At 39.0% G+C, this 17,976-nt stretch overlaps 1 protein-coding gene across 3 annotated transcripts in view; it reads left to right on the plus strand.

The window, feature by feature from the left end:
* Positions 1–17,976, plus strand: part of PKN2 (protein kinase N2) — a 135,477-nt gene that overhangs the window by 68,428 nt on the left and 49,073 nt on the right. For all 3 annotated transcript variants that reach the window (XM_040998993.1, XM_040998992.1, XM_040998994.1), the window contains exons 4-6: positions 4,897–5,014; positions 5,908–6,053; positions 6,150–6,363. In XM_040998993.1, coding sequence (XP_040854927.1) covers positions 4,897–5,014; positions 5,908–6,053; positions 6,150–6,363 — 478 coding nt within the window. The remainder of the gene's footprint in view (positions 1–4,896; positions 5,015–5,907; positions 6,054–6,149; positions 6,364–17,976) is intronic.

A 17,976-nucleotide genomic window follows, 5' to 3' on the forward strand; every position in this document is an offset into this window, starting at 1 on the left:
TCGAGGACAGCCAAAGGCCTTGGGACCCTGCACCCACATGGAAGGACCTGGAGGAAATTCCTGGCTTCTGGCTTCAGATCGGCACAGCACCAGCTGTTGTGGTTACTTGTCATCAGACAAGATCAGGCACATTCAGGGTGGTATGGCCATAGTCGGGATTTAATCATCAGACAGAAGATATTTCTCTCTTTCTCTTCTCTGCATATATCTGACGTTGCAATAAAAATAAATAAATCTTAAAAAAAAAAAACGAAAAGAGAAAGTCTGGAGCAAGTTTAAGTAGATTTTTGTAAGAATGCAGGTTAAATAATTTCATCCTTCCTGTAACAACAGCAGAAGAAGAGGAGACGAGCTATTGATATCTGGATGTGAGAGTCAAAATGATCCTTGGACTGGTGACGTAGGCAGGTCGGTGAATGTTACTGCCCTTCACAGTGATGGGGAATTCCTAAGAGGAGCACATTTAGGGACAGGAATTAGTAATTCAGTTTGATGCAGAATACTGGTCTTCAGAACTCTGGTCATTGGATTTTATGTGAAAAAGTTATTATTTTTGTACATGTTTTAGCCAGATTTATAAATTTTAAATTATGTATTTAAAACTTGCCTGCAACATTGCTTAAAACTCACTAGGTTTCCCTCAAGGTTGCAATATAATCCAAACTCCATACTCTGACTCATAACTATACATGATTGACCCTGGCTGTGTTCCGATCTTATCTTCTAAAATATTTCATTCCCCTTTACACCCTAGCTACACTGTTCTCTTGTCTGACTAGGACCTAGCAGGCACACTGTTACCTCAGGCCTTTGCATTTACTCTTGTTGCCTAAATGTTTGTTGCTCAAGTATTTTTATGGCTTTCTCTCACTTAAAGTTCAATGTTGCTCAATACTGTTTAAAATAACAACCCCCTGCTCCCCTTAAGTCCATTTACTTTTGTTGCATCCTCTATGTGCAGTGATAATTTACACAATCAATTTCTTTATGTTTTCAATATTAGGTTCTAAATTCACTCAGGCAAGGATATTGTTTTATTGTTACTTTATCTTAAATGCTTAGGATAGTGCTTGCTTGCCTTGAGTTATTGTAGTACAAATGATAGAAGAGTGGCTATTTTGTACTGCCCATTCATTGTCACTTATTTTTCATTGGCCTATAATTTTCACATGTGATTTTTTACTTCATATCTCTTTGTACTGTAATAGTAATTGTTTTTAGTTTTTAAGGTGGAATCCCAGGCCCCACCTTATATCTGTTCAGGTCCCAGTGTTCTGCCTTTTTTATTTCCATTTTTATTTATTTGTTTGCTTAATTTAAGGATTTATTTCTTTTTATTGGGAAGTCAGATATACAGAAAAGAGGAAAGACAGATCTTCCATGTGGTGGTTCACTCCCCAAAAGGGCTGCCATGGCCGGAACTAAGCCGATCTGAAGCCAGGAGCCAGGAGCTTCCCTGGATCTGCCACATGAGTGCAGGATCCCGAGGATTTGAGCTGGCTTCAACTTTCCCAGGCCACAAGTAGAGAGGTGGAAGGGAAGTGGAATAACCATGATATAAACTGGCACCCCTATGGGATACCAGTGCATTCAAGGTAAGGATTTAGCCACCAGGCTACAGCTCCAGGCCCTGTTTGTTTATTTTAAAAGGCAGAGACAGAGATCTTCCATTTGCTATTTTATTCCTCACACAGTTACAATAGCCGTGACTGGACTGGGAGTTGAAATCAAGAATCTGGAACCCAATATATTATGGGCTTTATGACTAAGATGGTGACATAGACCCTTTTACATGTAAGATGTTTTTATTATCAGTACAAAATAAATAGAATGGAGTATGATAATTTTTGTTCCTTTAATTAAGTGTGATATCTCTTAGTACTTCATCTTTGGGAAATTGTGGCCCTAGGTAGCCGTATTGATTTTTTTGGAATAATCTCTGAGGGCTATATATTTAGATAATAAACCAAGCCATTTATTAAAATTTAGGTTTTTTTCCAGTATCTTGTCATAACACTCCACCATTTAAAATTTGCAAGCCTTTTCAAGCTTTTCTACCTGATTAAACATTCAAGTCGCCTAAATCCTAATCCTCCAATCATTTTTGTTTAAGGTTTGTTGAGATTGAATTGATACACAAAATTGTACATATTTAGTGTGTGCATATTGATGAATTTGGATAGAGTTATACATACCCACAATATCATCACTACATTAAAGATAATGTCTAGAAATTTCCTTGTGGGGTCACCATTGTAGCATGAAATAATTAATATATATTTTTATTTAAATCTTATTGAAATATTATAATCATTGTTTTTGTTACTATAAAAAAGGACATTGGCAATCATGCATGTGCAGAGGCATAGCCTGCTGTGCCGTGGCACTGGCCCTGCTGCTTTCCTCTTTCCCCAACACTTCTTAACTTGATGCTATTATTACCTGATTTCTCTGTGTGTGTTTTGGGAGTTGGGATAATTACAGTCTTTTACTACTAACATAATCCTCAGATAAGGAGATGGCATCACTGTGAATACTTCAGTTTCCTATGACTACTTTAAGATATTGGAACAAGCCTTAAATTCTTCTTGAGAAAGAGAAAGAAGAAACTACCATCTGTTGATTCACTCTCCCAAATGCTGCAGTAGTTGAGGCTTGAAGTATCCCAAAGCCCAGAACCCAGAACTCAATTCAGTCTCATAGGTGGGTTCAGCGACCCAATTACTTGAACCATCCCCCTGCCTGCCAGGATCTGAATTATCAGCAGGTAGTTGAAATCAGGAGCCAGAACCAGGCATTGAACCTGGACAAAACAATTTTATTAAACTACTAAACTACCTAATTGGTAGTTTAAATGCTGGGCCAAACACCTGTGCTTTTATTACAGTTTGGTAGTTATTTTATCCAAAGTGGAACTCACTGGGCTAAAATCAAGGTATTGACAGGACTGTGTTCTCTCTGTGGGGCGATAGGGAAGAATCTGTTTCCTTATCCTTTCCAGTTTCTGGAGGCTCTGCCCTTCCTAGACCTGTGCTCATGGCCTTCCACCTTTGTCTTCAAGCCAGCACTAGCAGGTCATTTTTCTCAAGTCACCCTGACCCCCTCTGTCTCTTCTTCATTAAGGACCCTTTTGATTATATTGGCTCTCCCTGAAAAGTCCAGGATCATCTTTGTAGTAGAAGATTGGATGATAATAACCTTAATTTCATCTACAACTTTAAAAACCTCTTTGCAAAGTAGGTTGGAGTATTAGCAAGGTTTCGAGAATTAGCATTTAAATGTGATCAGGTAGGCTTCGTAATATTTGGATGGACTGTTATTGAACATACAACAGATATATCTTATTTACATTCAGTGTTTCTACAACTACAAAAGTAACATTTCACTTAATTCAGAACTTTTCTTAAAGTCTTAAGAAATGACAGAAGTTTATTCACTAATACTTGTCCCCAGCTTTACTGATGCAGTCCAACTTTCTGACATTCAAGAGTTTCTAAGGATCTTTTTCATAATCATCAGTGTTTGAAAGTACTATTTGAAAAACTGATGCATTTGTGATGAGCGGTTTTAAAAGTCTGCCTACATTTGAGAGGTTTCCTGAAAACTTAACTGATAACAATGGGAGAGGGAAAAATTCTCTGTATTTTTTTCATTAAGGATTTATTTATTTTATTTGGAAAGGCAGATTTACAGAGAGAAAGATCCTCTACCCACTGGTCCACTCCCCAAGGGACTGCAACAGCCAGAACTGAGCTGTTATGAAAGTAGGAACTAGAAGTTTCTTCCAGGTCTCCCACATAGATGCAGAGTCCCAAGGATTTGGGCCTTTCTCTACTGCTTTCCCAGGCCAGAAGCAGGGAGGTGGAAGGGAAGTGAAGTAGCCAGTAAACAAACTGGCACCCATATGGGATCCTGGCACGTGTAAGCCAAGAAGGACTTCGGCCCCTAGGCTACTGTGCTAGGCGTGATTCTCTGCATTTTTATGCATGGTCACTGAGGTGTCCACCATACCCACTTTGACCATTACTGGTCACGGTAAAGGAAAAGATTCTATTTTGTGTAAAGCGCTGATGAAATACAAATGTGAATAATTTTTCTAAAAACAATGAAATTCAAATAGTCTATAGCTTTTATTGACAGATGAATGGGTGAAGAGTTTGTGGTTGATAGACACACACACATACAGAGAATAGTATCAGCCTTAAGAAAAAGGTGATACTACCATTGGTTACAGCATGGTTGGATTTAGAGAACTTTATGCTAAATGAAATAAGACAGGTAAACAACAACAACAAAAATGTACTCTGTGCTGTGATTTCAGTGTAGACTCTAAAAAAGAAATGCTGAGTAAGTAGAGTAGAAAGCAGACCTATAATTATTGTGGTAAGGAGGGAGTTCTAGATCACAGGTACAAATTTGTAGTTAGATGTGATAAGCAAGTCTAGAAATGTGCAGCACAGGCGCTGTAGTTAATGAAATGCATGCTGAAGATTTTGCTAAAAGTAAATTTTAGGTGCTCTTTATCCAAAAAGACATAAAACTGTTGACCATAGAAACTATGTATATATAAATTTGTTGTACTAATAAATTCATTATGTGTTTATATCAAAGCATCATTTGAGTACTTCAGTTGTGTGTCAGAAAATTTTTTTAAAAACAAAATAATAGAAAACAAACAAAAAATACAGTAGTAAGATTCACTTTCATCTTGAATAAAGGAGTTATTTCTCTTAATCTAATAAATTTTATGTATCTTTTTTTTCATAAATGTGTATCTATAAGACTATCTTAGAGTGTAACCTTTTCATTTACCGCTATGTCAGATGATCTCTTTGGAAGATATAAAAATGTTTCATTTGACCCTTCTGCTTACCTTTACAAACTTACTTTTAATAGGATCGAAAACTCCATGGTACAGCTCAGCAGCTGCTCCAGGACAGCAAGACCAAAATTGAAGTCATACGAATGCAGATTCTTCAGGCAATACAGACCAATGAATTGGCTTTTGATAATGGTGATGGATTACAAATAAATTGTTGTTCTACTTTGGGCATGTAATGCTTACTCTTAAGGAGAAAGGGAGCTGTGGTTCAGAGCTAACAGGGATTTATCCAGTCTAGCTGTCTTTAGATGTTTGTCTCTAAGGTTTCACTTTAATAGACTATCAAATGCTTATAATCATTTATTTTCTTTTAATCTGTTGGTTAAATGTAACACTATCTTGTTCTTAATTTTTTTTTAAATTCCAGAGGAATCTGAACAGTTAGTGGCTAAAGTAGGACTAGAAAATAGAACTATGCCTATGTATTTTTACGAGGATTGCTTCCATTAACGCTGCAGAAACTAAAATCCAAGGGTGCTCCAAGTCCTTGTATAAAACAGTGTACATCTTGTTTACATGTAACCTAGTCACCTCTTCGTATCACTTCTAGAATTATAATCCTTGATACAATGTAAATGCTATGGAAAAAGTCGTTATAATGTATTGTTTAGGAAGTAATGACAAGGAAAAATGTTTGTACATGTTCACTACAAATTACATTTTTCCTGAACAATTCAATTCCTAAATCCACAAATGTGAAACCTGCAGATACAGATAGCAGTTCAGTCTCGTGCAATTACAACATATCACAGTCTTCACTTCTGTCATCTTTATTTACATATCTGTAATTCAGATGTGTAATGGACTAAAACAGAAAGCTCTAATGTAGTATTACTTTAGAGTTTATTGATTTGTAGATTATTTTAATTACAGATGAATTCATTTCTTTTTTCATGATTTTTAATCACTGTGTGTGTTGATTTGTAGATTATTTTAATTACAGATGAATTCATTTCTTTTTTCATGATTTTTAATCACTGTGCATTAGCAAGTAAGATAAATGGTTCAATTCTTTTTTCTTCCAGCAAAACCTGTGATAAGTCCTCTTGAACTTCGAATGGAAGAATTAAGGCATCATTTCAGGATAGAGTTTGCTGTGGCAGAAGGTGCAAAGAATGTAATGAAATTACTTGGCTCAGGAAAAGTAACGGACAGAAAAGCACTTTCAGAAGTAATTTTAAATAAAAATTTTAAGTTTTACAATAACTACATTACTCAAAGAATGTGATGATTTAAGTGACAGAAATTGTCTTTTCTCCCCTGCAAGGCTCAAGCAAGATTTAATGAGTCAAGTCAGAAGCTGGACCTTTTGAAGTATTCATTAGAACAAAGATTAAATGAACTTCCTAAGAATCATCCCAAAAGCAGTATTATTATTGAGGAGCTTTCACTTGTTGCATCACCAACACTCAGTCCACGTCAAAGTATGATATCCACACAAAACCAGTATAGCACACTGTCCAAACCAGCTGCATTAACAGGTATGTACCACCGATCTTCTCTTTTCTTACACATTTATGACTACATCTGGCCCTTACTTAGTAATAGAAAAAAAGAGTGTGCAAAGATTCTTTAAATTATGGTAAAACATACATAACAACATTATTGCCTTTACCAATTTAAAAATAAGTAATTCCAAAGTTATTCATATATTTACTCTGTTATTACAACAAATAGCACTATCTAGTTCTGCAACATTTTCTTCACCCCAAAGGAGACTACTTCCCACTGAGCAGTTGCTCTCCTGCCCACTTTTTCCCACCCCGTAGCAATCAATGATGATTATTCTGGTTGTTATTATTTCAATTTAGACATTTATTATTTCATATAGATGAGTTGTTATATTTGGCCTTTTGTATCTGACTTTATTTACCTAATTACTGTTTACAAGGTTTTTCTGTGTTGTAGCCTTTATTTGATATGTTATTACTTCTTGTGGCTGCATAAGCAGTTTTTGCAGTGTGTACCACATTTGATTATCCATTAAAGTTACTGGTTCTTTCTACCTTTGCCTAATGGGAATAGTACTGCTATAATTTGTATGCAGCTTTTTGTTTCATCTTTAGGGAGACACATACCTACAAGTTATCTGCAAATTCATATGGTCACTGTATTTTTAGAGGAATCGTCAAACCTCCATAGCAGCTGCATGTTAACAACATTCCTAACAGTACTAGCAGGTTGAGTTTTTCTGTAGCCACACCAACATCTGTTCTACTCCCTCACCTTTTTTTCAATTACAGTTTTGCTACTAGGTTCCCTATTGAGAGTGACACAGTGAAGCATCCACCTATTTGTGAGGTTCTCAATATTTCTTTTTCCTGTTATGTGAATTCTTGTTTTCGTGTATTTTAGGACTGTTAGGTGTGTGTGTGTTGATAGTTGTTACATCTTCGTGATGAATTGACTGTCATATCTATATATGATGGACTTCTTTGTGTCCAGTGAGTTGTTTTTTTAAGTCTGTTTTGTCTGTTGTTAGTATAGCTACTCTCATCCTCTTTTGGCTATATTTTTAATAAATTCATTTTCTACAGTTCATTTTCAGTCTATAAAGGGCTTAGAACCTTCTATCAGTCCCTTTTAAGTAACGTATTATTGGATCATCTTTTTTCATCCATTCTCCCAATCTCTACCTTGAATAGCTTTATCCATTCATATCTAAGGTAATTAACTGGTAAGATAAAATTCTGTTACAAATTAAATTTCGTGGGTTTAGAGCATGGTCTCCATAAGACTGCCCACACTTAAACACAGACCACAAACACTTCTGAAGAACTAGCTACAGATTCCAGAATTCCTACTACTGCTGCAGTTTCAGTAGTTTGCTGAAACAACTTGCACAGCTCAGAAAAGATCTATAGTTGTGACTGCAGTTTTATTATGAAGATGGCAAAGAGGAACAAGCCAAAAGAAAGAAATAGAGGATGAGATCTGGAAGGCCCCTAGACATTAATTTTTTTTTATCCTTGGGTTGCTAAGTCACCCTCCTAACATGTCAGTGTCTATTGCCAACCGTAAGTTCATTTGAGCTTTGAGTATCTATTATCTTTGTTGGGCTTTGTTATATACATGTAATTGGATAATTGATTAGCATTGTTGTTAAATTCAGCTTTCAGACTCAGCACTTTTCTGAAGTTTAGGGAGTCAGGCTGATAGCATTTAGCACAAAGTTCCAACCCCCTAGTGAATTAATTAATCTTTTTGGTGTAGCCACCCCACACACTGTAAAATTATTTAGGGTCCTGCTATGAATAATCATACTGGCCTAAACAGGTGTGACCTGAGGAGTGCATCGCTAAAAACAAACATAATGTTGTCACTAAGGGACTTCCACAGGGTTAGTTGTTGCTTCCTAGAAAGTAGCTTCTTTTACAAACCAGCCAAATTCTTTATTATATAACAGAAGGGCTTGCTTTTGCCATTTTATTTGTTTTCCACAATTGATTTTTTTCCATGAGTTCTTCTAATACTATATTCTACAATGTCTGAATTTTTCACTCTTTTTAAAATTTCTTCCCTGTTTTCCTTTCATATATGAGCATGATATTAATTAATAAGCAGTTTTTAAGAGCAAATTTCAGTATACAGCTGAAATTACAGTCCTCTAAACTGCTTATTAGCACAAATACACAGCCTTTCCACATCCCCAGTATCAACAGCTTATACCTGAGTGATAACAGTTTTTATAATTACTGAGTCTATATTTACAAATCATTACTACCCAAAGTGCATCCCTCAGTTGGAAGTTTACTATGGTAATTGTATATTATATAGGTTTTGACACTATCAAATGCATCCACCATGACTGTATCATACAGAATAGTTTTATTGTGCTAAAAATATTCTATAATCTTATTACTCACCAATCCCTTTCCTTAACCTCTCAACCCCTATTATTTTGACTATTTCTGTAATTTTGTCTTTTCTAGAATGTCATATAGTTGGAATCAAATATATATTATGTAGCCTTTTGAAACAGGTTTGTTTCACTTAGTAATATGAATTTAAGTGTTTGTTGTGTCTTCTCATGGCTGACTAATTCATTTCCTTTTAGTATTGAATAATATTCCATTGTCTGGATATACTAGTTTATATACACACTGACTGACTAAAGGATGCCTTAGTTACTTATAAGATTTGATAGTTTCGAATAAAGCTGCTTTAAACATCCATTGTAGGTTCAAGTTATTTTTTAGTTGTTGACACTCATAATGACTTTTAACACCCTAAATTTAAAACAATCTTTATTGAAATGATGCCAGTGTAGCTACAGGAGTGTACAGAATGGCTCTACTCAGCTGAATCTACTACCCTTTTTTTGTAAAGATACATATTTTTTCTTTTTTCTTAAAGGCAGATTTTACAGAGAAAGAAGGAAAGAGAGAGGGAAGTAGAGGGAGAGAAAGAGACAGAGAGATATATCCCATCTGGTTCACTTTCCAAATGACTACAATGGCCAGAACTGAGCTGATCTAAAGCTGGGAGCCAAGAGCTTCTTCCATGTCTCCCAAAAGGATACGAAGTCCCAAGGACCTGGCAATCTTCTACTGCTTTCCCAGGCCAGAAACAAAGAGTTTGAAAGTAAAGCAGGCAAGACACAAACCAAGCATCCACATGGGTTGCTGATATCACAGGGGCAATTAGCCTACTGTGCCAGCCCCTCACCTCCTCTTTTATATTGTTGTCACAAATTATGTATTTATACCAAATATGCCCATTAAGAGCGTATTACTCCAAAGCAAACAAATAAAAAAAATGTGCTAACACTTGACTTTTTGGAAAACTTACATATGGCCAGTGGTGAAGCCACCACTTGCAGTTCCTGTATCCCATATGGGGCCATTTTGAGATCAGCTGCATTGTAGCTCCCTACATATGTGCCTGGGAAAGCAGCGGAGGATGGCCCAAGTTCTTTGACCCCCTGTACTCCTGTAGGAGTCTTGTAGCCCATCCTGGCCTGGCCAAGTCCCAGTCATGGTAGCCAGCTGGGGAGTAAATGGATGAAGGCTTCTTTTTTTCTGTGTCTCTCTCCAGCTTCTCTCCCTTACCTCCTTCCCCCCATTCCAAGGGCACTACCTTCTGCATTTTTAATTTCTTATCTTAGTACTGGATAATTTCAGTTAATATACCTTCACTGATACATTTTTCCCTGTTGCTACTCAGATCTATTGTTGAACCTCCTCAATTATTTGTTTGTTTTTATTGGAAAATCAGATATAGAAAGAGAAAGAGAGATAGAGAGGAAGATCTTCCATCTGCTGATTCACTCCCCAGGTGGCTACAATGGCCAGAGCTGAAGCAATCCAAAGCCAGGAGCCCAGAGGCTCTTCTGTATCTCCCACTCAGGTGTAGGGTACCAAGGTCTTGGGCCTCCATTGCTTTTCCAGGCCACAGGCAGGAAGCTGGATGGGAAGCAGGGCCGCCGGGAGTAGAATGGTGCCTAAATGGCATCCCTGTGCATGCAAGACAAGGACCTCAGCCACTAGGCCACCATGTTGGGCCCCAAGACAACATTCTTATTTCTTTTAGATCTCTGTCCATGATTACTTTTAGATATTTGAACTTATTTAAGAAAGTTGATATAAAATCTTTCTCTAGGGAGCTGGCATGGTCTACATATTAGTGCTGGCATCCCAGATGACCACTGGCTTGTGTCCTAGCTACTCCAGTTCTGATCATGCTCCTTGCTTATGGCCTGGAAAGTAGCAGATGGCCCAACTCCTTGAGCCCCTGCCAAGTGGGAGACTGTAATGAAGCTCCTGACTCCTAGCTTCAGATCAGCTCAGCTCTGGCCATTACGGCCATTTGGGGAATTAGCCAACAGTTGGAAGACCCCTCTCTCTCTAAAATCTGCCTTTGAAATAAAAATAAGTAAATCCAAAAATTTAAAAAAAAAAAAGACTTTATCCAATAGGACCCACTGTCTTGGGTTCCTCAGAGACAATTTTCCTTAATCTTGCTTTTTGGTGTGAACCTTTCAGCTTCTTGTTTCAGTGCTTCCTCCATCATTCAGTTACTATTTCTTTCTTTCTTTCTTTCTTTTTTTTTTTTAGGATTTCTAGCCCCATAAAGCATATAATTCTGTTCCCTAGGATTTCTTACTGGTACTATATGTTGGATAACATTTATTAAGTCACTTTTTATAATTATTTTGTCAAACTATATTCTGAGTCAACTGTGTTCCCCAAAGGGAAAACAAAGTGCCGGCTCATTATAGTTGGGCTGTGTCTGTGTACATTTGTCAGACATTCAGCAGTCACCCAAACAGTTTACAGCTAGTGCATAGTTTGGGAGTCGGCCAGAGGTGAGAGCATAGTGCCTTCTTAGGTCTCTTCTGAGGATGCCTCCTGCTTATACTTTTAGTTTCTCAGTAACTTGAAGAAGCATTAGAAGCCTCTTATTCTCTGGAACATTTCACCTGCTGGCTTTTCCTTTAGGGTCTTTCGGCTTGTCTTTTGTTAGCCTCAGATAATGTCCTTTGCCCAAGACTACAGCATCCATTTAATTTGCTTTGCAGTGTTTTGACAAGGTGGCATTTTTACACAGCAGGTCATACTGCCACTTGGCAGCCCCAGTATGCCATAGCAGGGTGCTGGATTGAGTCTTGGATTCTCTGCTTCTAGTCCAGCTTCCTGATAATATGCCAGCAAAGCAGCACATAATGGCTAAAATGCTTGTGCTCCTGCCACTCATATGGAGACAAGAATGAAGTTTTCCTGGATTCTGGCATTGGTCTGACCCAGCTCTGGCTGCTATGGCTGTTTGAGAAGTAAACCAACAGATGGAAGATCGATCTCTCTCTCTCTCTCTCTCTCTGCCTTTTAAACCTATCTTTAAATGTTTTAACAGAGACTCTCTATTTAGCTGCTTCTCTGTACTTAGAAGCAAGTTCTTTGTTTTAGATCTTCAGGGAATCATATTACATCATATTACAGTAGGTAATAATAATTCATTGAGAGTGAGATCTTTTCTGCTCACTCCGGCACCTATACCAGGAATGCCTATGAACTATCTTTAAGACAGCTACCAGGCTGGACAGGAGATGAGGCTAGGGTTGCCATGAGACAAAGGTAAATAGGAATTCTATCAAGCTGACACACTGAGTTTGATTTTGATTTGCCTTTTAAATTTTTGATTAAGCATGTACTTACTTAGGATCACCCTTTGCTGTATTGAAGGAGTTCTTCTATAGATAGATAGATAGATAGATAGGCAGACAGGCAGACAGACATAGATACAGGTTTTATATATATATGAATATGTGTGTATATATATTCATATATGTGTGTGTATATACACATCGACAGAAAGAGATACATGAAAGTTACAGAGAGAAAGGGAGGGACGGAGATCTTGCCTCCATTGGTTCACTTCCCAAATGGTCACAATGGCTGAACCTGGGCCAATCCAAAGGCAATAATTTCATCTGGATTTCCCTATGTGGCAGGAGCTCAGACATTTAATCCCCTTTCAGCAGCTTTTCCCAGAGCATTAGCAGGATTGAAAACTGTAGCAACAGAAACATTATCAAAAATATAATTTTTTAAAAAAGGAAAGAAAGTGTAGGAACAGGGCCACAAATTGGTGCCCATATGAGTGCCTGTTTCATAGGAGGTGGCTTTATATGCTCTGCTGCAGTGCTAGCCCCCTAGCTTTAATCATGTTGATCCTTGCCATTTTTGCCATTTTTTTTTCTATTTCGCTGGAGAGACTGCTGTAGGACAACTGATCAGATCTGTAGGAAAACAATTTATTAAAAAGAGGACTTTGGCAATCCTTGCCAGGGTGGAGTTAGAGCTGGTTGCAATTCTGCTGGAAAGGGTCCAGGAGCAGTCAATATGGAAATGAACAGGCAAGAAATTCCCTAGTCCTCAGAGTTAGATAATAAATCAAACAGAGGTGCTTCGCCCTCCAGGCACAGGAACAGGAACTAACAGACTGAGGAAAGGAACCTGCTAGACAAACAAATTGTATTTTAGGATACTCCCACTTGTTATTGAAATGTAAATTCCTCAAACCCTCCTCCCTGATGCCCACATGACTACTTGTCTTTAAAAAGTCTGATGCTGTTAATAGACTTTGGCTATTGACCATTGGTCAGTAGTCCACGTGTGTGATGTCAGCTCCGTGCACCAAGTCCATTGCTGCTGCACAGTGAATAGACTGTCTTTGGAATTTCCTACTGTACCATTTCCTCTGTTATTACCTACAAAGGTTGGTATGGTCCATGTGACTAGGACTCAGTGTTGTTACACACATTTTCAAAAAAATCCATATGTTTGTTAATCAATATATATGTCAATAAGAACTTCACCTGTTAAATGTTATTTAATATTTTGAAGTAATAAAGTATTCCTTGTGTAGCATACTTCTACATTCTAGTGAAAAAGTCTTTGTTTTGTTTTGTTTTAAAATTTTGAGACAGAAAGAGACAAAGACAGATATAGAAAGCTTTCATTTGTTAGTTCACTGGGCAGATACCCAAAACAGCTCAGTCTTGGCAGGATGAAAGCCAGGAACCCATAACGGTGTTTGCTGCTTCCTATTGTGCACACTAGCAAGCAGCTGGAATCATGAATGGAGCTCAGACTCAAACCATGCACTTCAGTATGGGATGGCGTATTGTGTTTGTTTGTTTGTTTGTTTTGTTTTGTTTTGTTTTGTTTTATGGTACAGTTCCATAGTCTCAGGATTCCCCCTCCCCAATATCTCTCCTCCAGCTGATTTTGGAATGGGATGTTTTAATGCCTATACCAAATGCCTACCCCTCAATCAATTTTATATTCTGACGGTCTTCTAGTTTAAATTTACAGCTAAATTTTACTGTTATCACTAATTAAGTTCAATCTAAACCTGCAGTTTTCTAAACCATTTCTTACAGCTGTGATTTCCTCACGTATCAAAATGAATTTACATGAACACAACAGCATGTTTTAAGTTTTTGAGGAAAGTGTATCATTATTACACCTACTATAGACTCCATACAAACAAATTGCTCATAATAATTGCAGTTTCTTTATTAGGTGGAGTACATACCTTTCAATGATGTCATCTACTTGTAAAGATGAATTTTTCTTGGTTGCTGTGATTAGTTTTAAAACTGTATGATACACCAGGGTGGCAGCATTAAGGCTGATTATAAGATTTGAGATGTTGTATGATGCCAAATAACTACATTGCATCCAATTAAAATAATTTGCCAATTTAAAAATAAATAAAACAATGGAATTAAGATATGCTTCATTTTCAGTTTTTTTTTTTCAAATAACAATTTGTAAAGATATCAAAACATTTTGTGTTTGGAATTAGTAAACTGTTAAATATGTCTTTTGATCTAGAGACATAGGCAAGCATTTTTAAAGTAATCTTATTTTTTCATTCCATTTTTCCAAAATTTTAAAGATATTTGGAAAGTTGAGTTAAATAAAAAACACTGTGAAGGAATAGGAGAAGGAAATGAATAGACATTTTTCAAAAGAACAAATTCAAGTGGCTAATAGACATATGAAAAGATGCTCAGGCTCCCTAGCCATCAGAGATACAAATGAAAAGTACATTGAGAATCACCTAACTCCACTGATGTTGACCTACGTTCAGAACTCAAATAACAACACATGCTGGCGTGGATATGGGGAAAAATGTGTCCTCGTTCACTGCTGGTGGGAGTGTAGATTAGTACAACCACCATGGAAGTCAGTATGGAGAGTGCCTGGAAAACTGAAATTAATGTACCTAATGACCCAGCTATCCCACTTCTGGGAATATACCCAGAGGAAATGGGAACTGCATATGAGAAAGGGATCTGTAATTCTGTAGTTACCGCAGCACAGTCTACAATAGCAAAGATATGGAAACAACCCAGATGCCCACCCAAAGAGGAGTGGTTAAAGAAACTATAGTACATCTACTCTTATAGAATACTACCCAGCCATTAAAAAGAATTAAATTCTACCGTTTGTAGCCAAATGGTCCCAACTAAGTCCATTGTGCTCAGTGAACCAAGTCAGTCCCAAAAGGACAAATATCATATGTTCTCTCTGATATAAGGCAACCTTCATGCAAATTATGAGATCAACAGCCCTTTCAATACTGTTTTTGCTGCAATTCAGCACTCTTAGGTATGGGATATCAGTGTCAAAAGATGGTGGCCCAACCTGCTAAGCCACAATGCTAGCCCGTTTTTAAAACATTAACAGCACCGTTAACTGAGGAAAGTTGGGAGCCTCTCGTGCTTACCCTCCATATCGTAATACCTATCTGTGTTTCCAGCCATATCTTGCACAACTGCTGTGAAATCTATCACAGATTTGATACAGTGCTTCCTCTACTCTGTTGAAACTTCATTGCTTTATCATCTCATCTCTGTATTTTTTTTTTTCTTATTGCAACTGGAATGTATACCTGTAAAGAACAAAGACCTTGTCATCTGCCTGAGGGCTTTTAGAAAAGTTCATTGAAATCCATATGATAAAAAGTATGCATGGATTTAGAGGAATTTTTTACATCAGAAATAGACATTCCAGTACTCTCATAACTAATTCTGCCCCTAGTATTAAACTCAAGAGTTTCTGGGTGATTCATAATTGTAAAATGATTTTAAGTATTTGGAGGGTTAAATATATTACACAGTTGTTAAGACTGCCACATCCCCTCTCAGAGTGCTTGGGTTCAAGTTGTGCCTCTGCTTTTCATCCAGCTTCCTGGATGTACACCATGGGAAAGCAAGGCTCAAGCAATTATATCCCTACCACCTGCATGGGAGACCTGAGTTTAATTCTGGGTTACTGGAACCAGCCTGATTTAGTTCCAGTTGTAGACATTTGGATGGAAAATAATTTCTGTGCCTCCCTTTTCCTTTCTCCCTTCATGCCTTTCAAGTGAATAATTTTTTAAAAAGATAAAAATTTGGGAGTTGACAATATTTCTGGGAGAATAACAAAGCCACAGAACAGAAACCCCGCTGATAATCAGACTAGAATTTTTTGCACTTCTCTTCAGATGGATTCTTTCCCCAGTTATAACTTTTGTAGTAACTTCTTTTTTCTGCTTTTCTTACTGTCATTTACTCAGTGACATAAATTCCATCAGTCAAAAAAATTCTAAGATTGTTAAGATACAATATTCTTTTTTAAGAAAAAGTTTCTTTAAGGAACAAACGATAATTTTAGAGTTAATAGGAAAAGAAATAGTCACATTAATAAAGGCTTACCCAAGCTGTAGGCAATTGTATAGGTTGCCTTATTCTTAGGTAAGAGTTACACTGCTGGGAGAAAAACAGCCACAAGCTGGCAGGCTTTCTGAGCCTGGTTAATGCAAAATTTGTGTTAACTGTAGCAGTGTGCCAGTATAGTCGCTGTTGCTGCTTCCCTCCCCCTCCTCCCGCCCCCGCCCAAGATAAATGGGGAAGGTAGGGAAGCCAGGGCTGGAACACACCACTGGGTCCACAGGTAGAGGGTCTGCTGAATGCCTGTGGAAGAGGGTCTGGAAAATACTGGAGTTGGAGTGGCTGAAGGCATGTTTGACAGAGACTTCTAGGGGCTTCCACATTCCTGGCCACTGTACCTGCAGGTAAGTAAGGGAGTTGGGCAACAAAGGTTTCGAAAGGGAGAAGCTGGAGGTCATGTCTGGATCAGGCCAAGGCACTGGCTCATGTTGAAGAACTGGGCTGAGCTAATAGCATCAGTCACCACACACTGGTGCTCACAAAAGCTGGCAGGGGAGAGATGGGGAGATATTCCCTAACTAGTGAGTGAGTGTTGAAGCAGGGGGGTGGCCCAGATTAGTCTGGGTCGCAGCACCCACCTGAACACAAGAGAACCAGATCTGGGAGCAGATTCTGTAGGGGACCTGTAGGCTCGCCTGTGTAGGATTACAGCAACCACTGGTTTATGTGGAGAGTTGGCAACAGTGACAGGCTGAGCCTGGCTGGATCACAGAACTCACCTGGTAAGAACCCACCTGACAATGATGGGAGCTGGAGCTTGGAGAAGACTGGGTGCAGCCAGGCTTCACCCACCAGGACATGCAAGGACCTGGGCTGAGAGCAGATCATGCAAAGCAAATGTTCTGCCTCACTGGCACACATAAGATCCAGGACTCGGAGCACGCCTGGTAGGAAAACTTGAGGAACTTCCCTACTAGGGCACAGCTCCCACTGGGGAACACAGTAGCCAGGGCTGAGGGTGGGCCAGGTCAGGGGACTCTGCAGCAGTCATTAGCATTTGTGTGGGCTTTGGTTGGGCCAGGCTTTAGCACCCACTGGCATGCGCAAGAGCCAGAACAGGGTTTGGGTCACAGCTAGCTACACAAGGCTACAACACCCACCAGTGAAAGCAGAGACTGTGGGTGGGCCTTGGCAGGCAGGGTTTTAGCACCAGCCAGCATGTGCAAGATTCAGGGTTAGGGATGAGCTTGGTAAGGAGACTATGGGGAGTCCCCTGCTGGACTGCAGCACCCATCAGCATGGGTGTAGGCTGAATCTGGGGTCAGGCTAGAATGGGCTAGGCTGTACGCACCCACTGGTAATCTCAAGAGCCACAGTGGGTGTGGCATAGGCTTGGTAGTCTGTGGTACCTGCTGGGTCGCATGAGAGCTGGGTCTGTGGGTGGGACAGGCTCAGTTAAGCTGTGGCATCCATCTAGAGCTAGAATGGTTGTGTACCAGTTGGACAGCTGTATTAACCAGCAGTGAATGTCAGGAATGAGGGTCACCTATGTCAGTCTGGGTAGCAGTTCTTGCTGGCATATGCAAGATCTGTTACTGGGCAGCAGGCTTATTGTTGGGGAACTTCCCTGCTAAGCCGTGGCTCCCACTTGTCAGTGCGACAGCCAGGACTGGAAAATGGCTAGCCCAGGCTGAGCTGCAACCCCCATTGGTGCATGGGTGAGCCAGGTCTGGGGTGAGCCAAGCAGGGTCAGTCCACAACACACATGGTGTAGACTGGAGTGGATTGAACCACAATACCTGCCAATTCACAGGAGGGCTGGGGGTGGACCAGGCTGGGCTAGGCTGCTGCACATAACAGAACTGGCACTAGAGGGGCTGGGATGAGCCAGGCTGTAGCACATGCTGGTGATTGCTAAGACTGGGCC

Source organism: Ochotona curzoniae, unplaced genomic scaffold (genome assembly GCF_017591425.1).
Source record: "Ochotona curzoniae isolate NIBS_2020 unplaced genomic scaffold, NIBS_Ocur_1.0 scaffold_1037, whole genome shotgun sequence".
Lineage (NCBI taxonomy): Eukaryota > Metazoa > Chordata > Mammalia > Lagomorpha > Ochotonidae > Ochotona > Ochotona curzoniae.